This window comes from Anopheles bellator, chromosome 2, assembly GCF_943735745.2.
Source record: "Anopheles bellator chromosome 2, idAnoBellAS_SP24_06.2, whole genome shotgun sequence".
NCBI classification, from domain to species: domain Eukaryota; kingdom Metazoa; phylum Arthropoda; class Insecta; order Diptera; family Culicidae; genus Anopheles; species Anopheles bellator.
The window spans coordinates 34222900-34249231 of NC_071286.1; the positions used below are offsets into that span (position 1 = coordinate 34222900).

The 26332-nt window shown below is 51.7% G+C and overlaps 1 protein-coding gene across 1 annotated transcript; it reads right to left on the reverse strand.

Annotated features, from left to right (window-relative positions):
• On the reverse strand, nucleotides 1–25514 carry LOC131207428 (homeobox protein B-H1-like). The gene is made up of 3 exons (XM_058200041.1): nucleotides 24317–25514; nucleotides 254–432; nucleotides 1–180 (listed from the first exon to the last, which is right to left on the reverse strand). Exons 1-3 carry the CDS (start codon nucleotides 25512–25514, stop codon nucleotides 1–3), a joined length of 1557 nt encoding a protein of 518 aa, XP_058056024.1.
• Nucleotides 25515–26332: the final 818 nt, after the last annotated feature.

Here is a 26332-nt window from a genome sequence, read left to right on the forward strand (position 1 = left end):
TTACTTCTGCGGGCTGCCGCCGTCGTCGTGCATGATTTTCTTCTTCAGAATGTTCATATCGTTCACGTTCTCCAGGAAGGTTTTGTGCGCGGACAGCACCTTCACCGTCTCGACGTCCTTTTTCAGCTCCTCCATGTCGCGCTTCAGCTTGGCCCGCCGGTTCTGGAACCACGTGATGACCTGCGGAAGCGAGCAAATCGGAACCAAATCAGCTGTTGAACATGGCGGTCACGGCGGTCCCGGTCAGCCCTACCTGTGCATTCGAGAGTCCGAGGGCGGCCGCGATCTCGTCCCGGTCCGACGGCGACAGGTACTTCTGGTAGAGGAACCGCTTTTCCAGCTCGAAAATCTGATGGTTCGTGAACGCGGTCCGTGATTTCCTTTTCTTCTTTGGCTGCGGCCGGTTGGCGAACAGGTTCAGGTGCGATTGCTCTGCGAACGGTGGACCAAACGGGGAGTCGAAGGTTAGTCGAAGGGGGAAATCAATCAATCGACGGCGGGGACGCACCTCGGCGTGCTTCAATTTGTTAATTGCAATGCTAAAACTGAAGCCAAACAGCCGGGGCGGACGGCACGGCGCGGAAACTTTGAAAGCTCCTGCCAGGAAGCGTCCCAATCAAAGGCACACCGACCGGCGCGATTGAACCTCCCGGTCGGTGCCCGGCACTTCTCCCGCTTCGGCCACTTTAGGAGGTCACTGTGCGCCGTGCTTTTCGCTCCCGTTTAACGCGGTGCAATAAATCCATAAAGATTTATTGAGATTTAATTTCCCTCCCCAGGAGCGCTGCCCATTTGAGGTGATGCGCTCGACCTCGACGCCATAAACCGACGCCACGCGGTGCGCTCCGCTACAAAGATGTGACTAGCGCCCAATTAAAATCGCTATTAATTTCTTCTGTTTCGAGAACGTTACGCGTAAAATTGGCGTTACACTGGGAGAAGAGGCACAGTTTTTGCTCGGAGAGCGCAAAAAGCCACCGGAGCTACTTCCAGCGAATCCCAAGGAAAGCCCAAAACCCGCAACCGGACCCGATCGAAGCCGATCAGGGGAAGAAAGCGAAGCGACTCGATCGACACGTAAAAACCCTGCATAACGACAACGACACTAATTAACATCCGAGTGAGAAACCCGAATCGAGAGCCCGAAGGACCAGCACCAAAGGCCACGCAACGGCGCAGCATAAAAAGGGGCCCCGGAACGCGGCTCCCAAAAGGGGAGAAATATTAAATTAAATGATAACATATTACGGCACGGCATTTTCTTTTCTCGGGTGTTGCTCGGGTCGGCGGTGGCTTTTGGTTAGCCGTAATAAGCCGGCCACTTCCGCGGTGGATATGAAAGGCGGGCCCCCGGCGGGCACCAAAAAGCGGGACCGCCGGTGCCGACATACGCCGTTTTGCGCCTCTTTATGCTGCTTCGGTGCTTTCCGTCCGTCGGCGGCGCGCTTTACCATTTGCACCCGACCACCGTTCGTTCGTTCGCGGGGCAATAAAATTATTAAAATAACAAAAAAAAAAGTGACAATGAAGAGAACGCCGTTTTTTTCTGTGGGCCCCGAAAGAAGCGACGTCTAGAGGAAGTCTCTCTGGATGTCGTAATGCCAGGCAACCCAGGTCCCTAGAGGTTCCGACTTCATCCGATGGTGGCCACTCCATCGGAGACTCCGGCAGAGGCTGTTTGTTTACTACAACGGACAGAGTTTTGCACTCTCCAGAGTTTACAGTGCATTGTCGCGATCAGCTACTAGTGTGTTCAATAAGTTCGTATGGTCGGTAACAAGGGAGGCTGCTAGGAACCTAATTTTTGTTATGTTATGTTGGTACACTCTTCATATGAACGTATGTGAAGTTTCCTTTCAATAGGTCACTTAGTTTTTTTATGGCAAGCCATTTAGTATCGACATGTCACAGTATTTTTTAGAACGGAAAAAATCAAGTATCGTGCAGTGATTGACTTTTTATTTTTGGAAGGTTTGCAAGCAACGAAAATTTATAAACGACTATTGAATGTGTATAAGGACTCTTCGCCTTCAATTACGGGGTTTAAAGGGGGAATTCTGAGTTTAAACGTGGCCGTAGTAGCCTTCAAGACGGTCCACATCAAAAACATCGAAAAACAGACACAACATTTGAAATCGTAGAAAAAAACAGGATGTCGTATTGGAAAATCGTAGAATCACCGTAAGAGGCTTAGTACAAGGCCTAGCCATCTCATTGAGCAGTATAAGCAATATTTTTGACGAAGTTTTGGGTTCCTGAAAACTGTTTGCAAAAAAAGGAACAATGCACCCAGTTACAAGAGCATTTTGAAAATGGGAAAACTCCATGCATTAAAATTAAAGTTAAACGAATTGTTAAGATATCCACCCCATTCACCAGATTTGGTCCCTAGAGACTTCTATTTGTTTTTAGACCCAAAAGAATCATGCGCGAAAAGCGCTTTCCATCAAATGATGACGTCACAACTGCTGCGGAAGCGTATTTTGAAGGCGTTCCAGTTTCTCACTTCAGGCATGAAATGTATAGATTGGAGTCTCATCGGAAGACGTGCATTGATGTTCAGGAAGGCCATACTGAATAATAAAGTGTATTTCAAACCATAAAAATGTGTCCTTCATATCGACCACACGAACTTGTTGAACAGCCTAGTTTTGCGTTTAGATTTTCTGCCTTATCGTGAGCGGCGTATCGGAACGCAGAATCGCGCTCCGGGAAATCGGGTTCGTGGTTTTCATTCATCAACAAACGGCGGGCGGCCCCGGACCTGAATCGCTCCGACACTCGTCCACAAAGGAGATCCGTCCGCGGTGATGTACCGGCCAATGATCATGATTTAGCAGGCGTGCTAAACGCTTTGATGAATGTGCGCGCCAGCAGCCAGAGAGCATAATTGCATCGCAAGCGACAAAATGGAAACGACGCAGAAAGAATGTATGCACGCCGACGGCCCGGCTTTGATTGCAACCGCCCCGGCCCCGGCCCGGGCCGGGACAATTTTCTGCGTAAGCAGCAGGAATCGCGCAAATCTTCAGAGCCATTCGAATCGATTCCGTCGCAAATTGGCCGCACCAGCTAATTAGGCTCGCGGGCTCAAATCGTCACTTCTGAGAAGTGTCGGCGTGTCTGTGTGCCTGTGTGGGTGTGCGGTTCTCCTTCGAGGTTCGAGCTCCGATGAGCGGCTTAATTGCCTCCCCCGGCGGCGGCCGTTCTGTTCCCGTTAAATGAACCGATTAACTGTGAGATGGATCCACACACGCAGGCACAACGATACCCCCGACGCGCGGCCAGCCCGGGAACTTTCTTTGATCTTCCGGGGCGCAATCCGGAGACCGGGCGGCCGATCACCGACGACACATGTATTAACGGGCGTTTTTGTCAATAAACTTGTCAAAAGGCTCCCCTCGGCTCCCTTCGTGGCACACACCTCTTCGCCTGCCTCTCTCTCTCGGTCGGGGTCTCTAAGTTAAGATTCCGATCGACTGTGGTTCTGACGTCTGTTAGTCGGCTGGCGGGTCCCGTCCGAATCCGTGAACACTCCCAAGGCCCAAAGAGGAGTTTCTGATAACCATCCGCGCGGCCTCTTCCGGTTTCGTGTTCGTTCAGACGAAACGAGCAGAGCAAACAACAATTACTCACGTGGGTCCCGGATGCCTGAGGACGACCATTTTGGGCGACCGAAGCGGGGCGACATTTGAGGAAGATTAATTTGGTCAATCAACCACCCAATCGCGAACTCTGGATCGATCGAACCCGGGTCGAAGCACAAGACGGAAACCAAGGAGAAAGCGGACCGGATCAAGAGCCAGCATAAAAAACATAAAACAAACAAACGGAGCATAAATTGTGTGCCCAGTGCGCATGTATGTGTTCGGAACCCAGTTGCGGTGGTGTTTGTGGAACAACGGGCAAACAAAACCACAACGGAACAAGCCGAAGGACTTTCGGGCGACGCCTGCGCACACCATTTCGTTCCGGGCGGCCAAATTGATAAATTGTTTACGGGTGCGGCGGGGTGGAAGTGCGGCGCCTGCCCGCGCCCCCTGGCCATCGGTCGGTTTGATGTTTAAACTGCTGCGGCCGAGCCAAAAACCACGCCCCAGTTCGGCTCCGGCGCTTCGGACTCCGGTCCGTTTGTTTGTGTTTGGCTTTCCACCCTCCGGATTTCCACCCTTTCCCGCTCGAGGGGTCAACAACGCACACACACAGCTACTTCAGAACCGAGGAGCCCTTTCGTTCGGTCACCAGTGTTTGTTCGATTTCGAGTGCGAACTACCTTCGCTTCGCGCAGGTCTTCGACAGTCGCCGACGGTGGGTGAATCGAAAAGTGACTAGAAAGTGGAACCATAAATGTAACGAGTGGCCCGTGTGAAGTTGTGGAGCAGCAACACCTTTTTTTATTAAAGCTGGCGCGAACGCCAGATTCGGGCTATGGACACTGTTCTCCCATCATATATTAAAAATATTTCATATATTTCTCTATTACGTCTGCTTCTCCAATATTCTCCATCTTTCACTGGGCCAAGGATTCTTCTGAGGATCTTTCTCTCGAAAGCATTTAATCTGCTTTCTTGAGACTGAGTCAGGACCCAGTTCTCCGATCCATAACACAAGACAGGGTGGATTATCGCTTGTATAATCTTAGTTTAGCCTGTCTATGCACTATCTTTGACTTGATTATGGGCAATTGTATTCTGGTACTGATGAAATTAAATACTCAGGGCGACCCGAAACTAGATTGGGCGGCAGGTTACCTACCTTCCCTCGTAAAACAACCACAGTTCAGGAACTTATATCGTAGAATAGAACGGAATTAACGATCACGACCATTCAGACGGACACTCGCGGATTACGGTTCCGCGTTCCGTTCGATCTGGCAAGCGGAAACAACGATTTTGTTGATTCGTTCCCCGATGCGACACACGTTCCCGATTTGTTGAGCAGATCAACAACCAAGCTCTAGGGTTGTTGTACCGACGGCCAGCCTTAACAATCAACGCCGCTACTTTATTTGGAACGAATCCACTTTGGGTTCTACAAAGTCCACCAGGTCCGAGACACTCACACGTTATTACGTCTAATTTGATGGCAGAAAAAAAGTGAAACACAGCATTAGCAAACGCCAGTCAAGCAAGTGACCCACCCCGGGTGGTTCCTGGGGTCCGCAGTAATTACGCCGCGCCGCGGAAGCAGGATGACGCAATTTTCTCGCAATCACCGAGCCCTAGCCTAACGATGGTCCATCTAATTAATCAATTAATTATGGTCCCACCAGCCACTCACGCCGAGCTGCCCAGCTTTTCCATTTATGTTTATTGAACTTGAACGGGCTCTGCCCTCGGTTTTATCTCGGTGCTTATCGGGGGACCGGGGGGCCCACAGTCAAATGATGAATGACATACGCCACGTAGGCACACTAACCACTGGCTAGCCACACACGGCTTGTCTAGCCTGCCCGGCCTGCACCCGATGTAAAACTTCATGTCACTCGCTGGCAAATTGGAGCTCGTCAAACAAAATGCCAGCTCGCCAGCACGGACCGCGCACGTAATGATAGTACTTTTTTCCGGAGGCCCAGGCGTGGGGGCTAACCAAACAGCCAAAGGACCTCCAATTACGGGCGAGACAAAAGATCCCATTAGGATAATAATTTCGGTGGCCGCCCTGTTTAGTGGCACGCAACACCCGTTCGCCCAGTCAGGCCAAAAGTCGGTCAACCTGTTAGTGGTCTAAGCAATTTAATCAAGTCGCGCGACGACCTGCACGAAAGGGCTGGACAGTATCGATCGCGGTGTGGCCGTACTCCTGGGCCGTCTTATTAGACACTATTATTATTAGGCCGCTAGTCAACCAAAACATCGCGCCGCAAAAACATCGCACAGATCGCGGGCTCTCTTTGATCCGTTGGAGGTGCCAAATCGCTCTGCCTTTGATAGCAAACCACAGCAAATAAACATCTCGGCCACTGGTAAACGATGAAAATCCCGATTATTAAACACCGGGTTGGTTCGTTCCACGCAGCGAACTTTCAACACGCAGCGGCACCACCTTTCTTAGCGCTTCTTAGCACGTTGGCCGTCTTTGCTCTCTCTCTCTCTCGCTCGACAACCTTCCGCAGACCCCGGGCTAATCAATTATCGTCACACAAGCAAGCAGCGACCGGCCATGACTAGGCGCTGCACACAAACAATAAGTGTGCACCTCTCAAACAATGATCAATTAACACTGTAATTAAACCGAACTTGCCGTGGTCCCGCATTTTCTCCGTCGGCGGCGTCAGCGATTTTCCATTTTCGCTCCCGACAACGTTGCCGGCTCGTTGCCGGTGGCGCAAGGAAAGCGGCCAGCGGCCGGTTGCGGGCGGGGTAATTATTTTTATGACACACCAAAATACCCGGGCCCCGGGCCGCGTTCGCGTGGATGTCGCTCGTTTCCGAACGACCTGACGTTCGCGTAAAGCACAAGGACCCCTCTTTCAGGCGCGTCAGGCACTTCAGGCCAGCCAGACAGCCAGCCCCGGTGTCGACTTAGCCGCGGCGAGGTCCTTCGTGCGAACTTAGAACTTCGATCGATCGATTCCCTGGGACCCTTGGTTTGCTTGTTTTGTTTTTGGTGTGCTTCAAATCAGACCGTGACTGGCACATTTAACGAGCTGCCGTCCGAGTCCCCGAGCCCAGCACGCCGTCACTTCCGCCACGCACGTTGCGCCAAGTACTCGTGCGGGGCGCTAATTTTCAATAACGACCCTCCCACCCCCCAGTACACACCCTGGGTGGGCGAAAAACAACAACAACCGCTGCCCAAAAACGGAACCCACGAAGGGCCGGGCAATTGATCGAGCGGGAAAACGGTTCATCGCCTTGCTGGGCGGTCCGCCACTGACCACACCGAAGCGCACGGCTGAAACCTGACGACCAACGACAAGGCCCGAAACCGGACACGAATTACCCCAAAAAGGCTCGGGCCCTAGGCTTCTGCTCGCCCATAAACGGGCACGGAGTTAACCATCCGCTGTCACAACAGGACATCCCCGCGGAGTGAGTGCCGCTGTAATTTGAAATCACACTCCATTTCACTTCACTCTGCTCAACTTCACTTTCGTCCCGTCCGATCCGTCCGGGGTCCGGGGTTTCGTCTTTCCGCCGGGTTTCGATTGCGCAACGAACGATGGACGCTAAAAAACACAACCGACGGTCGAAGGGCCATAAATTAAGAGGCGAAGTGCGCGATGGTCATAAATTTCCCGTCCTCGCCGCTGGCTGGCCGGCGGATCCTTGGAAGACGTCGAACCCGTCGGCTTCTGGGTGCGGGTGCTGGGCGGACCGTTTTTGCGTGCGTGCGGAGCACTTGTGGACAACAGATCGGACCGGAAATCGACGGTACTACAGGGATGGTGCACTTTGAAGTGCCATCATTCAACGGGCCAGCGAGGCCCGCCCGGAGGCTTGGGAACAAGTTTGGGTGTCAGATCCCGCCAGGCCGGCCAGCCAGGCTGGTTGTGAGATAGTGAAGTCTGCTGACACCACAATCCGGACGGACGCAACATTACTACAGACCAAGAATTGGCAGCATTTGTGTGCACAACAAAAGAGTAACACAAATTCCAACGTTTACGACACCTCGGCGATGGTCAGCAAAAGCGCAACGCTGAGAGTGATGCAAAATCGTCGATGCGTCTGAGTCATCGTCCGGGCATTCGTCTGATGTCGTAAAGGAAAATAAATCTGTTTGAGGTTTGACCAAAATCTCATTATTAGCCCGCGGGTTTCGTTCGCTGAACCAAGTAGGGCCAAGAATCGAGCAGAGTCGGACCGAGACTGTTCGGACCATTTGAGAAGTTCAATGTTATGCCTTCGGAAAGCGTTAGTCACCGAGGAACCGGTGGCAATAAAACGGCGTTCCAAAGGGTTCCAGATATTGTGAAAATTAATGTACAATTCTTGACGCACTCTGACTGAATGTCGGTCCGGCCCGGCGGGAAGCAATCAGTTCGAGACCGAACCGGGAGCCACCGAGATTTATTTCTTGCGCCGTCCGGTGGTTCCGGCCCGACAATAGCGGTCCGAATCGTAAAGCGGGTCGGGTCTTAAAGTCCATGAAATAGGCCCACCAGGGTGAGAGAGTGAGTGTGTCGTGCCGGGCATCATCTTCGGGGTGGTCGGACGCAATCGGAACATTCACCGACCGGCCATAAATCCGCAGAATTTTTTGCGAACATCTGCATCGGCGACCGGACCGGACCGGACCCGGCCTGGACAATGGCGCGACTAACAAAATCATTAAAATCGTGAGGCTCATCGAAATTATCACTTCGATCGGCGAAGGGCCAACCGGGTCTGAGTGATTCTGCGCGGAGGGTCTGCTCAACACGGTGGCTTCGCGCGTAACTAAACCGCGACCCCGAGGAGCGTGACTGCGAAACGAAGCCACATTACAGTGCGCTGCAGCAGATCCGCAGCCCGGGAGAGAGAGCCACCGGCGAGCCAAACGAGCGTAGAGCACGACCGGGGCCGGGTGCTTGGCAGCATAAAAAGAAGCCGACAGCGGCGGCCATAAATGCTAATATTAAGCATCAATTTACTATCGTTTAAAAGCCATAAAATTAATAAAAAAAATCACCGACGGCAGCCGGGCGGCGGATCGGGACAGATCAACAAATCAACCGGCGAAGTGGAGTCGTCAATCGGCGGCAGAGGCCCCGCGTATGACGTTTGTGGCCAATCCCGGGGGCCTGAGGGACCCTTGAGCAGCGAGACGCAACTCGCTACTTAAGATAGCCCTGCCGGAGAAGCGCAGCTCCGGCTTGCATTCGGCGGCCGCCTCTCGATAAGTAGACGGTAATTATGATTGTTTGAGCTAAACATAAACATTTGACTCACTCACTTAAGGGCCCCGAGCCACTTAAGCGCCTCTAAGAACGGGCTGCACTCCAGCTTCGGGTCTTTGAGGTCTTCCAGGTGCAGCCCAGGCTGTGCCCCGGTTTCCACCGGGAGACGCACACACTTTTGATGGGAAATGATTAATTTACTTTCGGGCGTTGGCTCGGCCGCGGAGCTGCAGCGGAGCGCAGGAGCATCCAGGCGCACCAGACCGGCTGGCTGGCTGGCGGGATATTCTGAGGCCGCTCGCCGAGTGGTTAGTTCCCTTAATGTGTCGGTAATTTTTGTCGGTCATTATCGAGCCGAGGACGAACCGGGACGCTCCGGACGAACCGGGGCAATAAAAACCGACCGCCTGTCCGACGGTTTGAGGTTTATTAATTTAAAAAATCATTTACTCTTTGTAAAAGTGTTACCCCGTCCGGCCCTGCGCGAGGTTCCGGTCGGGTTCGCCGCCGGTTCGTTTCGCTTCAAGCGCCTTAAAGCCACCGCCGTGGGCCACCGTAAAAGCGAGATGGCACGAAGAGAGTGAAAGGGAAGCGGAGCGAGCGAAGGGGAACGATCGCGGCCCCGGACTCGCGATCCGGGTTGCGATTTAAGTGCGTGGTGCCCAAGGATGGCTGGATGGACGTTCCCCAAGGACGTTCGGCCGAATGTTTCAGATAGGGCACGAGATAGTGTTATGATGATTGTGTTGGGATGATAACGCCCCGCCACCGGGGCTCTATTGCTTCGCTGAAGACCCCCATCGGAACGAACGCATCGGAACTCACCACAACAAAGCTCGTGGTCGGGCGCGACGGTTATTAAGATTCAATTCCTGAGGGCAGCCCCCGAGGCGTGCAAGAACTGGGAAGTGAGCAGAGCGGCAAGTGCCAAGGAAAATTTGCCCGTCCGCCCGGTGGTCGCTTTTCCCGGTTCCTTTTGATCTTCGCCGACCGCTCAAGACCCCGATGTGGCCCCCGGGAGGAAGAAGCCAACCCTACCAACAACAAAGCGCTCGTTCGGCAAAGGGACATTAGTGCGGCCCCGGAGGTGTATTAATTCTTTCACTGCCTATGGCCGGTGGTGCTGCTCCGTGAGCGTCTCACCACAAGCAATAGTTGAAACGCTCCGATCGGATCATAGTTCCGACGAGAATCTGCAATGACCAGCAGTTGAAGAATTGAAACGCACACCACATTTCGTAACACATTGGCGCACCGCCGAGTCTAGACGTTTAGAGCGGCTAATAAGGCGACCGAGAGGCGGTAGCAAAGCGTTCGACGTGCGTCAGGACGCGCGTGTCCCAAAGCAGATCGTAGACCAAACATCAACAAACCGCCCTGGGATGGGATGGATGCATCATGAAGCAATTACAATGCAATGCGGCGATGTTTTTCTTGGCCCAGCTCATTGAGCACTGTTTGCCGTCGGTGTTCGGCGGATGGGAAAGCATTCGCCAGCATTATGTTTCTTGAACTACGGAATGATAGTTGCTCCCTCGAGCCGGGAGTAATGATTTGGAACCTAAACAAAAACATAGTAACGACCGAGAACCTCTCGGACTCGTGAAGAAATTCGATGTTTTTTAGAGTAGTGTGCCAGCTACTTAAAAACCCATCGCGTTTGTTGTCTTTGCGCAGCGATTGGCGGCTGTATGAAGGTCTGGACTTTGCATTAGTTCAGCGAAAACTCTCCGGACTTAATGACCCTTTGCTTGGTCTCTGTCGTACGTATAACAATTACTCGTCGCTTTTTGACTTAAATATGCCCGCGATGTTATCGCTTTCATGTCTTTTTAGTAAATGTTTCGTCCATGTTACTTTCGTGTAGCTTTTCCTTTAAAACATCGCTTCTGCGTTGCGATTTAAGTGCTAAGTTAAGTTCATTATTGTCAATAAGGCTAAGTTGCCCGTTGACTGTTTTTCTTTTTGTAAAATAAAATAAAATTAACAAGAGAACATCATCGGGCTTCTATTTACTCCTATTTTCGTAAAAAAAATTAACTACGCACTATTTTCATCCATTTTAACTCAATCGTGGGGCCACCATGGGAAGTCCGTTCGACAAATCGAATCGGGTCACACAGCAAAAAAAGGACAGAGCCAAGACCTATTAGCGAACCGTTGTCGTTCGGCTGCCAGCGACGGTGTGTCATCACCCGCGGTTATGCGTTTTCTGGCCATCGTCGTCGTCGTCGCCGCCAAATGCTGCAGGAAATTGAAATGCTGCCAAGCGTGTAAAGGGACGCACCCGGCCTCCGAAACCCCGGACAGACCCGAAAGCCGCGCGGGGCAGAAGAAAAACAAACTGAAAGCCATTTATAAAATTAATCGAAAACCGGGCACCGAACCCGAGGGCGAATCAAGACGGGGCGTGAAGCGGGCCGGCAGTCTAAGATGGCGTTCGTAAGGACGGAAGGGGTTCTCGTGAGTTTTCTGCCTCCCATTCAGGAGCTGGTTTTGTCAACCAGCGAAGCACAACCAATGACACGCGGCGGCTGGCGCACAGAATGGGCTCCATCGGCCCCGGTGCGTTGTTCCGCCGAGCCGGCGTATGGTTAGTTCCGTTCCGAGCGCTCGTTAGGGGCACCTTTGGAGAGCACCACAGTCATCAGGCGGACAAATGGGTTTTACTAACACGACCAATTGCGTTGGTTTGCTTTGGGCCTTTGTGGCCCGTTGTGGTCCAGCTAACAGCGACGAAGGCAACCGAAAGGCCCAACTACGGGTATGTTTCATGCTACGGTCCGGACGCCTCGGATTGAAGTAGCGGCAGCCGATTTTCACAGCCATCGGTAATCAGCTCTTGCCCTGGCGATAGAGTCAGAGCCCGGGCAGATGGCTGCGCCACTATCAGTAACGGTTCGAAATCTTTGCCCTAAGAGTCGACGCGGATCTACATTACCGTCGGGTTGGGTATCGACCACTTGACTTATCTTAACCTTGACCCGGCAAAAGTCTGAACCAAGTTTGCACCAAACAAGCGCCGGCCGCACAGGCCAACACATGCCGGGGCACGGATGGTGAGCATACTTTAGAGCGATGATGCGATGATGCAATAGAACTCATGCTCCGTTGCGCCCTTGGGCTGAGTCGAAAAAGGAAACGAAAGCAACGAAAGTGGAACGTTTCCATCCGGCCGTCGGGAAAAAAAACGTTCGTCAAGGTTGTTAACATAAAGTTGAGCGCGAGATGTATGGTTTCAAATATGGTTTCTATTAATCGGATGCTTCTGACCCACACAAATACAGCATAATAGCGAAGAAAACTTTTAAAAAATTTGAAATTAAATTATTATACATGTTTAACATGGTTTAATAATATTCCGACATTCGCATCAAGCATCCGACATATTCAAATATGAATGCTTAAACAACACGACTTAACCAAAACTTCAGTGAATAGTGAAAAGAAGTTGAGTAACTGAACATTCAAATAATATGTGAAAATACGAGTATGTTTTCTTTGGGAATCGCTCTTTCGAAATAGTACATTTTAGTTTCTCAGGTTCCAAGAACGAAAATGGGACGGCTAAATGAAATTACGATTTAATTTGAACGATACGAAAGAAAAGTAAGATGAAGTTTGAGCCAGAACGTTTTCGTTCGTTTTGCTCGGTATTAGAGCAACGAGAGCAGGTTTAGTTAATAATTATTAACAATGGTCTGTTTTTTTTTCTATTTCAATATTCAAAATACATAATTAAGTGTAAGAAAAGCACGGTGAAGAATTCACACGATATTGTACTGTTTGTAAACAATTGCGAAACAATTCTGCGAAAGTAAGGATAAGCAATCGGCTCAACAGTCGAGGGTTATGTAAACGACGGTTGTATAGTGAACACCACACCACAAATCCACCAAAAGTATCAGAATGTATAAAAGGCCGTTCAGTGCACGTCATTCGACGTAGTCTATATAATGTAGGTAAATCCAGGCCTTGTTTAAAAATAATTATATTTAACTATCGGCATACTGTAAGCATCTCTGATTGTGAGAAAAGGTGCTCTGGTGGTATGACACAACTGCCGTTGTGAGGAGTTGAAATTTACTGCTATTGAGGTTCCAAATCAACATTAGGAAACAAAGAACAATCCTACAACAGGATATTTCAGCAATCCTCAAGCTAAAATTATGTGTGCAGTACCTCGAGGATAATGGTACTAATATTTTAGGCTATGTGACCATGTGAATATGTGGCCATTCGGCCAACACTGGGCTATCTGAAAAAAACCCTGCTGAATTTAACAGGTTGTTCCAAATATTTATTGCAAAAATGATTCATTCGAATCAGTGATCCCTAAATACACCTCATATTCTTTAGACATCTTTTATAACGCGTTTAATTGATTTTTGATTGACTAAAGTAAATTCTGCATCCTCGTATTTCGCGCAGACCCCACGTCAAAACCTGTGCCAAGTGTCAACCGAAACACGAACACCGATGTAAGCGCACCTCAAGGAACCCCCGGCAATCCCCGCAGAATGCTTCACCGAGAGATACAAGGGGAGAGAGCGAGAGACAGAGCTCCGTTTCGCTGATCTGAGCGCGGCGCGGAATGAAGAATAATCGCCCGGCCATAAATCAGATCGTTTCGGTTCCCGATTCGTGTCGCCTCCGGGGATTTTCACCGGACGGCGAGCTGCCGCGACACGGCAAAGGGGGAATTTGCCGAGCCAAGCGGGTGAAGCGGGGAGGCTTAGAACCCAGGGCCACGGCGTCGTAAAGCATTCGCCGTTTATTGCGCTCGCAGCACGCAGCCACGACGGCGTTGCGCCTGACGTTGACTTTCGGGCTTCCGGCTGACGGGCGCGCCCGGAGTGTCAAGTGTTGTTTACACTGGGGATTAATGAAACAATCAGGCACCCGATCATCACCCCCACCGACTTTGTCCCCCCCTCGAGAACAGACATCCCGTGCGCGGGCCTCAGACGAAGCGGATTGATTTATGGCCATCGATATGGGATCGATTACGTGTACGTTCCTGGTTCCGGTTCCCCGAATCCCGCTGGCCTGGCTTTGATTAATTAGTCAATAATCGACTGCGACTCCCGGCCGGAGGAAGGATTCAGCACCCGGGGCACGGGCACTGAAACGTCATCACTTCGCACCCCGTGAGTGTCGATTGGCTCAGCGACAGAAACATAGCCCCGGGTTTAATAGTTTAATGAAGCGTCAAAAACGGTTCTACCATTTCCGGTTGTTGTTCCCTTCTGGAGGGTACTCTCCCGAGACGCAATGGCGACCTCTGGCCGGCGGTCAGACTTTGGCGCCTTGCGGTTGGGCAGGGCAGGAGGCATTTGCATAACGCAGTACGAACGCTGGTAAGTGATGATCATAATAAAAGCATAATTACGGTTACGCCGTTTGTTTTTCCCCGGTTTTTGGTCTCGTTTTTCATTCCGGCTTGCTGCTGCTCTCTTTCTCGGCCCGCCACATCCATTACTTCGGAATGGAAGTTTCGAGTTTTCCACCTTTTCCGAGCGCAGAAAGTGGAGCACGCGGACCAGCCTGTCTGCCGGTGGTCTGAGGTCTGGCGCCTCGTGAAAGAAAGTGCCAATCGATCCGGTGCCTGATCGATCACCGAGAGATCTCCGTTTTGACGTTTCAATCGGCGAGTATCATTATGAAGTTTTGGTCCAGTTCCGGAGCGGCCCCCGAAGTCTTCCGCCGACCTCACGATCGGATCGTGAGGTCGGCGTAAGATTTCAGTGGCCGGATGGTAGGTGTTAGAATTGATCCACACATACTGACCCGGCCGATTCGCCGACCGCAGCATGCTGGATGATCCCTCGCCCTGGAGGAGCTTCCCGTCGTTCGGGTCGTTCTCGATAATTACAGGGCACGCATTTGCCGCCACTATCGAATTAAGGGCTCTCTCTCTCTCTCTCACTCCCTCTAGCTCTCTCTCTCGGAAGCGCTCAGCACGAGATATGATCGGCGACGAAGTACCATCAGAACCGCTCCGACTCCGGGGCCTCCCTTTAACCCACGGAGGACCTGGCCAAGGAAGCGCCCCGGAAGATCAAAGACAAACGGACCGCGCGGCGTAATGATGATACTTGCCGGTCAATCGCCGGCCCGGCTTTTAACCCCCTCGGGCGTTGGGGTTGCTCCGGTCCTACCCCCCACCCGGCACCCCGGCCCGGAATCAATTAACAAATCAATAATTGGCGGGGCCTATTCATCGGCGGTCGCTACTCTAGCGCTCGTCGGCCATCTTGTTTTGGGACACCTCGCGCCCTGCCCGGGCGGCATCGTGTGAACACTTAGGCCTGCTTTAATTTGACAGCTGAGTGAGTGTGCGAGCTCGTTACGGTGCCGGGGGGGGAGCGGGGGGTCTACAAAGACCCCAACGATCCAGCACAATCCGATATCCTGTCGGATCCTCGGTCGGACTCGGAGTCTTGTTTGTTGTGATTGTCGGTTGTCAGTCAGTGACACAGGCCGGTTTGCGCGGCGCGGAAAACGCAAATCCCGGGACCCGTGAAGCCTTAATTGGATTTACGGCGGATTTAAGGCCGTGAACAGGTTGTGTGCTGAGTACGCGGCTCCCCGAGCGAGTCCTGAGTGAGTCCTGAGTGCGGCTGTCAAACACCCCGTGAAGCGATGACGTGGAAACAAAACCCGGGGCTCGTGAGCTCGGCCAGGATGTTTTGGGCCACCAACAACTTTCTAGCAACCGTTGCCAAAGTGGCGTCCCGTGGTAGGACTTGGACTTGGGCTTTGGTTTCATTAAGTGATTATGTCTTTAGCCAAAACCCTGGTCGAAGAACCATAAAATCTTTCCTCATCAGATGATGCTAATTAGAGTGGGGTGCGCAAGCATAAATTAGACATCAGCTGGCGATGGGGAGAGAGAGCGAGAGAGCGCTCTATCGAACAGGTTTCCATGGAGATGGGAAAAACGATCAGAGCGGTGGGCCAAGCCAAGCCAAGACCTCCCTGATCGGGGGCCCGATAGTTTAGCGAAAATCGAAAATTAATTGAAACTTACTTCAAGATGCTGCCGCGCACCCGCCTGTGTCTGTGTCTGTGTGGGTGAGTGATTGTTTTTATCTTCCACTTTGGCCGCAATTGCGTACCACTCTGGCAGGGTGGGCCTCCTCCCGGAGAAGGAGATGGGCGATAGAGTTATTACGATCGATCTCTCGGCCGAAGAAAGCGTCCCAACGCACACATACCCAGACCCAGTGGGACCACTGTGTGTGCGGGAGAGAGAGAGAGAGGGAAGCAATTTATGATGAATCCGAGTAGCGCCCAGCCGAGACGAAGGTGGTGGCGGCCACCCGATCGCTCCCTCCCGGGCCCCGGGCTGTCACCGGGCTTGCTTTCTCACCTTTCCGGGGGCCTTCGGGGCCTTCGAAAAAAGCTCGGCGGCGGCGGCTTCGGCGGCCTCCTTTGATCTTCTTCCAATTAGCCCAGCCGACACCTTTGGGCTGTGCGGCATTCCACTTTGATCACCTTGTTGCTGTTGCTTCCACCATTTATTCCGACCGGAGCCGGAGCCACACACGCAGCCACACACGGGGCTTCTCGCCTCCATCATCATCATCGCCGCTGCCGCTGCCACCACCCTGGCCAGCATCTTCCGTCTTGATGCCCAGAACGGCGAGGCTCATTGAGGCTCTCTCTCTCTCTCTCTCTCTCTCCTTCCGGAGTCCCGGCCACAGCCGCCGCCGGGGGGGTCAGTGCGCAATGCTGCGCGCGTTTGGCGAAGAACAATTCGTATTAAGAAGATATTAGTTAGCATTTACGGACGCGGACACGGAGGACGAAGGACGCAGAGAGCGATTGTTACAGCGTCATCCCGCAGACAAAGGACCGCCGGTGTAGCCATCGCGGCATCGACGTGTTTAGCTCTTTCGACACCTTCGCCGCCGTCGATCATTTCCGCCGTCGCCGATCAACTGCCGACGGAGCCGCCACCGCCGCCGCCGCTCGCCTCCGTGGCACACATTCCAATCTCGTTTGATTCGTTTCATTTGCGCCCCGGCGAGCCAATTTCCCGCCCTCAACCCCCTAGCACCCACCCACACGCGGATCAAATCCGCGGACCGCGGGTCGACGGATCATCCGCCGCGCCGCAGCACCACAACCGGTTGTCGCGCGCGCGCATTCGCCGGCCGCTTGTTGTTGGCTTATTATGACTTTTATTGTTGTATCTAATAGTTGAATGAGTTATGCTGCTCACCGTCCGCTCTCGCTCTCGCTCGCTGGGGCGGCACGGGGCCTTTTGATGCCGTGCGGTTTCCGCTGACCGACGGCGCGGCCGCAATAATTCGGCGCCCCCGGAGAGCCCCCCGTTAAAACGATGATTTAGATCTTGAGCGGGAATTATCGACTCGGCCTAATAGCTATTAACAAGTTTCGGGTCCCCGGCCGAAACGAACGGGTCAACCGCCGGGCAGGTTGCTCTTTAACGCGCCGCCAACGCGCGTCCTGGTGACGATCCCATGATCTGGAAGTTGTCCTTTTTATTGGGACGGTTGGACGGACTTTCCGTTGGAATTTTATTGAGCAGAAACCGAGCGCTAAGCAGATCCGTAAAGTGTTAGCAGCATCCGTCAAAACCACTACTGTCGGTTGGGTCACCGTTGAACTGCCAAGGGTCATAATCCGATTGATTTTGTAGCTGCCAAGCTGGGCAAGCTTTGTAGCTGGGCGACCCGTAACAAGAGGCCGTGCCTATGGTTTCGTAGTGCTTATCCATTTTATCTATTTATACAGACACTAGGCATCGCCTAAATGGTGCCCAATTCACAAATTATATACATAAAAGGACTGAGAGCCAAGCTAACAAGCCTGGCGAAACGAAGACCAAAATCAGGTAACCGGATAAAAAAGTAGGTCAGGTATAGGACATTGCGGCACTAATGAATCGACGTTCGTTGTTTCATTTCATTTTAGTTTCATTTTAATCTCTCAATTCAGTGTTACTGTATTTTTAACGACGAGAATTTTTAGTGTTGGAAGTTTTAAACGCAACGGAAATTTATAAACGAAAATTTATAAACGAATGTTAACTAACTTCCAATCAATACAAATCAGACTGAATAAAATTCTCAAAATGATCCTCAATTTACACTGGAGAACACCAACAAATCTCGTCCTAAGCCTCGCTGGCACGCATAGACTATCGTTAGAAGTTAACAAACTAAAAGAAGGCCTAATCAATAGATGCAATAATTCTATCCACCCAACAATAAAAGACCTAATTATCTGAAGTTTTTAAAGTTAACTAGTTGTAAGATGTATGTAGTTATTAGTTATTAGTTATAAGTATGATATAATGACTCAATGCCACGTGGCATAACATGTAATCTAAATAGATTTTAATCGAAATATTTTCATTTCAATCATTTTGATACTTTAAAATTATTAAATAGCTGCAATCCCATTGTGGAATATCTCTGTACTCTTATGTAATCAAACATCTCTGTATAATAAAGATCCAATTTTGAGAATTAAAAAAATAAAAAAATAAACGAATGTTGAAAGTGTATAAGGACTTTTCACCTTCAATTAGTACATTAAACGGTGGGTCTCTGAATTTAAACGTGGTCGTACAAGTCTCAAAAACGATAAATGTCGAGAACGTTCAAAAACAGAAAAAAAAACTCCTGTAAAAATATACAAGATATTGGAGAATCGTCGTGTGACTGAATGAGATTTAGTAAAAAGTGAATTTGAAATTTGAATTTGGATAAAGTGAATTTTGAACGCCGATTCATCACTGTGGACGAGACTTGGGTTTATCACCATGATCCTGATTCAAAACAAGAGGCCAAAGAGAGGTTTGAACCTGGTTATCCGGCTCCGAAACGAGTTTTGTTTTTGGATTACTTGCAAACAGCTAATTATTGCAACCTCTAAAAAAACTGAAAGAGGAAATTCGTTAAAAAGAACCGGTTTGCAAAAAAATAAATCCTTTTTCACCAGGACAATGCATCACCAGGTCACAAGAGCTTTGAAAATGTCAAAAATCCATGAATTACCGTATTTTTCCGTGTATAACGCGCACTTTTTCCCCAATTTTTTGAGCTCTAAAATCTGGGTGCGCGTTATACAAGGGGAGTACAAATTTTGTCTCCACTAAACCTACAAATGTGCCCTTTTAGGTACATATTATTGAATAAATTATTCAATGAAACATTTGTTAGGAATATAATTATCCATACAATATCATTTTTAAGTCATGGCAGGGAGTTAAAACAGAAGTTGTTGTGAAATCATTTAAAAAATGTGGCATCAGCAACGCTAGGGATGGATCTGAAGATATCGCAATTTATGAGAACTCTTCAGAGAGTGACAATGAGGAGTACATTGAAGAGCAATTAGAGAATATCAATTTATCAGACAGCAGTGAATCTGAGCTTGAAGATTATTATGAAATATAAAATAATAGTCTGTCTTTTGCAATGTATGCGCATTTTATTTTTGGTCCACTTTAGAATATTTAGAATAATACGAGGTGCGTTCAAAAAGTTCTGACAATTTTGTATTTACTCGGGTTACAAATGTTCGATTTTCAAATTTATTTTTTTCGGTGTTAGGTTGCTATTTATGTCACTCACTTATGGTGAAACTTTCGGCCATTTTGAGTAATTAGTAAGTTTTTAACAGCTGTTTTACTGTGCGCGTATCTCGGCCCATCGGCAATTTTTGTTTATTCCGAAAAATTGATAACAAAGAATTTGTATCAAGTTTTGTGTAAAAAACGAAATTAAAAGCTCGGACGAAATTTAAATGTTGACTGTAGATTATGGTGATGCGACTAACACTAAAAGCAGCACTTATCAATGGTTCAAACTTTTTTCAGAGGGCCTAGAAGGTTTGGACGTCGAAAAGCCATGTTTGGTTGAATGTAAACAGTTTCGTTAACAGTTTCGCTTAATTGTTTCGCGTAAATACAAAATTGTCAGAATTTTTTTAACACCCCTCGTACATCATTATCATTGGGTATTTGTTGGATATCTGAAATATGTATGATATAAAACTTTTTTTCCAATTTTTTTCTCTTAAAATATGGGTGCGCGTTATACACGGAAAAATACGGTAAATTCGAATTGTTGGAACATCTACCGTATTCATCAGATTTGCTTCCTAGCGACTTCCATTTGTTTCCAGACGTTAAAATAATCTTGCGTGAAAAGCGTTTTTCATCAAAAGACGAGGTTGTATTGGTGTACTGGTGTTCAGAAAGACCATACTGAATAATATAGTATGTTTGAAAGCACAAAATTGTGGTCTTATCGAACCGCACTAGTTATTGAACAGCCTGGTACATCCAGCACACAGCCAATAAATGCGATCACACCAACACTTGGGCGACGCACGGCAAGCGAACTTAAGAATTGGCCGAACACGCAAACACAGTACAAAGGGCCCCGAAGTTGGCGTGACAAATTATGTCAACATAATGATCTCAGCCAGTTTTAAATTCACCTCCCAAAAGACACACCTGAATCGCGGATCACGTCAACTCGCGGCTCGACACAGGACCGGAACCGAATTCTTAGTAAAAGAGATGATAATACACTTGCTGACACTAGGGGCTATGCCTTTGCACTCACACCACACCACACGAGACGATCAGCTTGAGCCTTACCGAACCCAAAGCCATGCTCTGACCCGACAATCGGACAGATCACTAACAGGGGCCAGAACAACTCCACATCGTCAGGCTGCACACCAAATACACACAGCTATGTGTGCCTGTGTGTGTTGGTGTGGCACAGTGTGTCACACACAAACACACACATACAGCGGACGAGAACCGAAAACTGTAATCAACCGGTACTAAAGTGATTAAGTCAATCAATGAAAAATTGATGATCAGTCGCGCGGCGCAGCCGCTTTGATGTTGCACGAGGGAGCGAGCGAGAGAGCGAGCGAAGATTTTGTATTCCACCCCCCTCCCCCGGTGGCTCCTTACCCCTGGGTTTGCCCTGTCGGGGACCGGTTCTGCATCACGGGCATGAATTACCATCGGGCCGGGTTGGTCTAATGTTATTCGAAGAGCCGGATTGCCGTCTTCCGAGGCGCTAGAAGGACTTCCACTAGCGCTAATCAGCCTCCTCGGTGTGCGAGAGAGACCCTGATGGACCTTATGGTCCAATGGCATCAGCTTGCGCTATCGATAACCGCCAGCAATCCGGCCAATTGGTGGGCCTCGGCTCTGTTTGTACAACAAAATGTCACCCCGACGTGACACGCACACCAGCGAGCGCAGATCAAAGCGGCCCGCCACAGGGTGCCCCGTCAGCAGCGCCGTGGCAGGACCGCAAATTTGCATCGCGGCCGGGAAAACAATTAAAGCGACAGCGACGAGCCGAGACCCGGCCGCCAGCCCGCCATTAGTGTCAGTGACTGCCACAGCCAAATTTCGGGGTACGCGACGTCCGGAACGTGATAGTTTCAAGTGGCAGGCTCCGGCCGGCATCAGCTGCCGGTCGTCCGGGTGTCAGGAGCTGGACCCGGGCCCGGGGGTTTGGGCGACAATCGGTAATCGGCCGCCTGATACACAGAGGTAACCTTGCATTCGTTCCGCATCGGCAACATCGGCGACTGGACTCTGAGACTTTCGGTCTCGACTTCGGCTGTGTGCGCCATGACGAATCGACTCGATTCACCACGCATTCGTCTGATGATTCACCTGGCCGCCTTGTTTCGAACGCCGAGGCCCCGAGGCAGCAGGATGCACCTGATTAGTGGCGGCCAAAGGACCGAAGGAATGGACCAACAAAAAGCACCACCGAAAAACCCATCCGCAGCGCGCAGCGCGAGAATAACATAATTGTTGGATCAATCTAAATCGGGTGTGGCCAATCGGTTATAACGTGTTATTTTCTCTCACCTCTTCACGTGCTCCGGGATCTCTCCGGGACCGACTCCGGGTACCCTGCTCGGCGAGCTTGCTTACGCTTCGGGTCCTTCCGACCGAAGGACACTCCCAGAGGCCACCGTTCCCACGCACCGAAACTTCGCGTGGTGTCAATCGCGGCCGCGGTCAAACCACAAATCGCACCCTCCAAGAATCTCCATTACCGGCGGTGGCCGTGGCGGTCACGTAGGCCGCGGACGGACTGCGGTAGCGCCACTACCGGGCAATATTTTCGGTAATTGGATTTTGATTTATCGCCGCCGGCCCGGCCCAGGTCCTGGCTGCGGTCGCCGCCAGGTTCTCAGGCCGCGGAGGATCAAGCCGAGGCCGCGGCTTAGCCAGACCTCAGATAAATTCGATTAAATCACGAACTCTCGCATCGGTTTCTTACCTTTCGCCGCGGCACGTCCGAGGTCGAGGCGGTTTGGCGGTCCCAGGATGGGTCCGCGGTGGCGATCGCGGCCACCCGTTTAACCTTTCGCACCGGGCCCGAGCTAATTAGTGATCCTCGCGGCGGTTCACGCAACGACCAGTGAGCGTAGAATTGATGATGATTTATGGGAGGACCTCGGCCTGGGCCGAGGATCCTCGGGTGTCATATGCCAGCGGGCCTGTGTCAGGGAGTCGTCACAGAGACGTAACACATGCTCATCTCTTGTAATATTGAAAGGACCCATCGAGTAAGCAAAATTTCAAGTACGGAGTGCGTGGCCTTTAAAACGCAAACTTGATTCCGGTAATTGTAAAGATTTAGTAAAAACTTTGATATTTACGAAATGGGACACTAAACGCTTGCAGAAAATTTGAAAATATTCATGTAAACGGCGCTTTAGCACCGTCTTAAATTTTCTCGCATTTTCTGGAATGGTCTGCGGTAGACAGGACCAAAAAAATACTTTCTTTATTCTCGTTTAAAGATTCGAAAGCGAAGGCCGGTTGTCGCCCCTCGCTGGCCTTAAATCGATGTTAATATAACATCGCCCGACACTCCCGCGGCGATGTTTATGTGGCTATCAAAACGTTATAAACAAGCGTTACGCGTTTGCTTATCAAAAATTGAAAACATATTTCCAAAGTGGTGAGATTTCAATTCAAATTGTATGAAATTATAAAAATTCCTATCCTTCTCGAAAAACCCACACTTCGTGCAAGAGAAGCCAATGCACCAACAAACGAGTGACTGTTTGGTGCGTATTTTGGTAAGACGGCCCATCATCGGTTCATTTTTTTTTTTTTTTTGAACAGGAAGAAACCGTCGATCGAGAAATGTTGGCTTGGATTGGTTCTTCGACGAAACTGAAGCTGAAACCTTGGACGACATTTGATTTCACCATGTCCAACTCGACTCATCCCCGAATAAGTAGCCAGACGGCCCGTTTGGAGGGTGCCACACCCGTCGTGACGAGGGACGAGATAGCCAGGATCTGATGTCTGGTGTTGGGCAAAGCGCGAAGCGCCTTCATTAACTGCGCCACGTTTCGCACAATCGCAGGAAGCGTCCGACGCCCCGGCAAGCGATCTCGTTAGTTAATCAGACCCGCGCCCACCACCCACCGCAAAAGCGGGTGGGGGGGCCGGCGGAGGTCAACATAACCTTACCGCTGAAAACCGCTCGTTAGCCCCGCGAACGAGTCCACCGAGAGGTGCATTAATGTGCGCCGCCGCCAGCCAGCAAACAATGGCCAATCTTGGCGGCGGTGGCGGCGGCAGTGTCTATCGCGTTTAATCGTGTTACAATCGCACACACACACGCAAGTCCGTGGTTCGCTCTATTGCTTGCGACGCCACGAAGCGTACGATCCCGGGGGGGAAAATGATAATCGGATCTCATTTGTAAGTCGCGCTAATCTAATTTTAATTCCAACATGGCAACTGGGTCTGGGCTGGGCCTGCCCTCGGCGCGGTTGTTGTTATGCTGGTTATCATGAAAGTTGCATGAGCAGATTTCATAAATTTTCCGACACTTTCCGGACGGACGAACGAAACGGCCGCCGCCGCCGCCACGGCTAAACAGCCGCTAATGGAAGGGAAGGGAAAATGGCTCTCGGGCGAGGAGACGTTTAGTAGATCAAAAGATGGCGTTTCCATTTCTAATGCCCCGTTTTCGGTGCGCCTCGTGACTCAACCAATTAAGGCCGCATAAGTTAACCGCTTCGGTCTGGGTCTGGGAGTTGGCCAAAATGGCGCAAGAAGTCGGCGTGCTGTTGTTGGTGTAATCAGACGACGCAGACAAGGAGCTCCCAGGCGAGGACCAGACGGACGACGGACTTTGTTCAGACAACAACTCAGCTACTAGTTCACAATAACGAGCGTCCCGATCACAAGAAGTCTGGCGGTGAGGCGTGCGAGTCTATGTCCCCGCGTAGGGTGCGTGGAAATCCCAATCCTTCCCAGGTCCATCTTCGGCAAACACACCGCAGACACGGTGTTTGCCGCGGACTCCCCGTATAAGGAGGTGTGAAAATAGTCGGCCCACCGGTTGACCTATGCATGGCCTTCGGAAACCCCACGGAACCACCACCCCGGAATGGCCCCCAGAACGTGCAGCGATAAACTCTTTTGGTACCTACCACTTTCTTCACTGGTCTCGTCGAAGTTTTTGTTGGTCATCTGGAACAGGGCGTCGAGCGGGGTGCCGTTCGGAGCCGTTTTCCCGTTGCCGGACTTGCCGCCGCCAGTGCCACCTGCGCCACCACTTCGGGCAGAGACTGCATCGGTCACCGCCGAGCTGCCGCCGACGCCGGATGACGAGGACTGCGACGATTGGTGGCTCTGGTGATCGGAGCCGCGCCCGATTTCCGGCGAGCAGCAATCGCTGGCCGCCGAACTCGACCGTTCCGAGCCACTCTCGGATGGGATGATGTCCATGTTCATGTGCCGCAGGAAGTGGGCCTGCACCCGGAAGTGCTCCTGCAACTGCTGGTGGTAGTCCAGCGCCAGCCGCTGCTCGTAGTGGAGCAGCGCGGGCGGTAGGAACGGCCGAACCGGGATGGGGCCCCGCAGATGGTCCCAAGGACGCACGATCTTCGAGGCCGCCTGGAGGTGGTGGTGCTGCTGGTGATGGGCCGCGGCCGCTGCCGCCGCCGCTAGGTGAGCCGCCGGATGGTGCGGTGACAGGTGAAGGGGGTGGTGCGGATGGTGTAGGCTGGCCGTGGCCGGCGGGGGGCTCGCTTCCCGCCCGGTTTCGCCCCGCCCGGTCGCGTCCGCATCGCGGCCCAGGATGTCGGCGATCGAGAAGGACTTGACGCCTTCGGCCGCTGTCGCAGCCCCGGCGACGGCTTTGGTTGTGTTGGTGCTGCCAGCGGTGGTGGTGGTGGTGCTGTGAGTGGAGCCGGTCGTCGTGTTCGTCGCACTGATTGGGGTGGGCGGACTCGAGCCCCGGCTCGTTGACTCCTTCGGGCTTCCGGTCGGGCTGCCGCCGGTGCTGCTCGCACTCGTCCCGTCCACCATCCGCAACCGCTTCAGCGGGGTGAAGTAGTCCTCGGCGCGGCCATGCAGCGCCGGGTGGTGGGGCGGTTGGTGGTGTGGGTGGTGGTGATGCACCGGATGCACCACCAGTGGGTGGTGGGTGGCGGCCGCATGCACCAGGTGCGTCACGGAGAGCGGGTGCGGATGGGTGAGGTGCGGGAGCACCGCCGACTCACTCCCGATCGGTGGGGGGCTGGGCGAACCGACGGAGATATCCGAACCGGCCGGGCTGCCCGGGGGCGGCGTACTGTTTGTTCGGCACATCATCTTTCCCGCGCGCACTTCGGCCTCCTCCAGCATTTCCCGTTTCGCGACAGACACTCGCGGGGACACCAGACACACAACGGACACTGGACGGGGACGCTTCAATCTCTGCTGGACCCGCAACGACAATGTTTCATATCGTCACAAGGACACAGAGCCACTCGGACACTCGCACACACGCGCGCACGGGCACACACACTTGGGAACGAATTTCCACCCCAAAAACCGTCTTCAGTCCATCGGCAACATCCACACGCACGCACACGGACACAGGGCTGGTGTCGGCACAGGACCTGGTCACACAGGACCTGGCCACACAGGACTATTCCTCCTGAATCGATCGCCGATGTTCGCCCGTAACGCTCGTAACGCGACTTCTCTGACACGCGGAGCGGAGCACGTTGTTCGCTCGGCCGGCTCGAAACTTGTTCTGTTCGGGTGCTGCGTTCCGAAGACGGATTGCACCGACGGCTTGCCCCGCATCCCTTCCACCCCTTCACCCCTTCCGGAACCGGTTTCCGGTCCGAGAGTGGGCGGAGCCATGGCCGCCGCTCGGCCAATCACGAGCGAGACGCGGAAAGCGCGATGGAAGCCGAAGCGAGAAAAAAAGATGGCTAATTTGTAAGCTAGTTAATTGACTTTTGAGCGCATGCGAAAGTATTTTAGAAGTTAAATGTATTATTTATAGCGCTTAGGGAGTTTTTTGTTTCACGCTTCCTTCGACGCTGACGACGACGCGCCCTGTTGGGGGGCCGGGGCCGGCCACGCTAAGCAGCCGGACGGATCCGCCGTTCCGTCCGCCGGTTTCCGCTACTGCGAGAGACGGCTTCTATTTACGCTAAGGACCAAAGCAC

What these genes read in the sequence shown, in the direction of transcription:
- LOC131207428 (XM_058200041.1), bottom strand. Translation starts at nt 25,514, where the DNA reads ATGCTGGAGGAGGCCGAAGTGCGCGCGGGAAAGATGATGTGCCGAACA. An exon ending in CGAGACCAGTGAAGAAAGTG is followed by an intron (nt 433 to 24,316) that starts GTAGGTACCAAA and finishes CACCGTTCGCAG; the next exon opens with AGCAATCGCACCTGAACCTG. An exon ending in TCGGACTCTCGAATGCACAG is followed by an intron (nt 181 to 253) that starts GTAGGGCTGACC and finishes TCGCTTCCGCAG; the next exon opens with GTCATCACGTGGTTCCAGAA.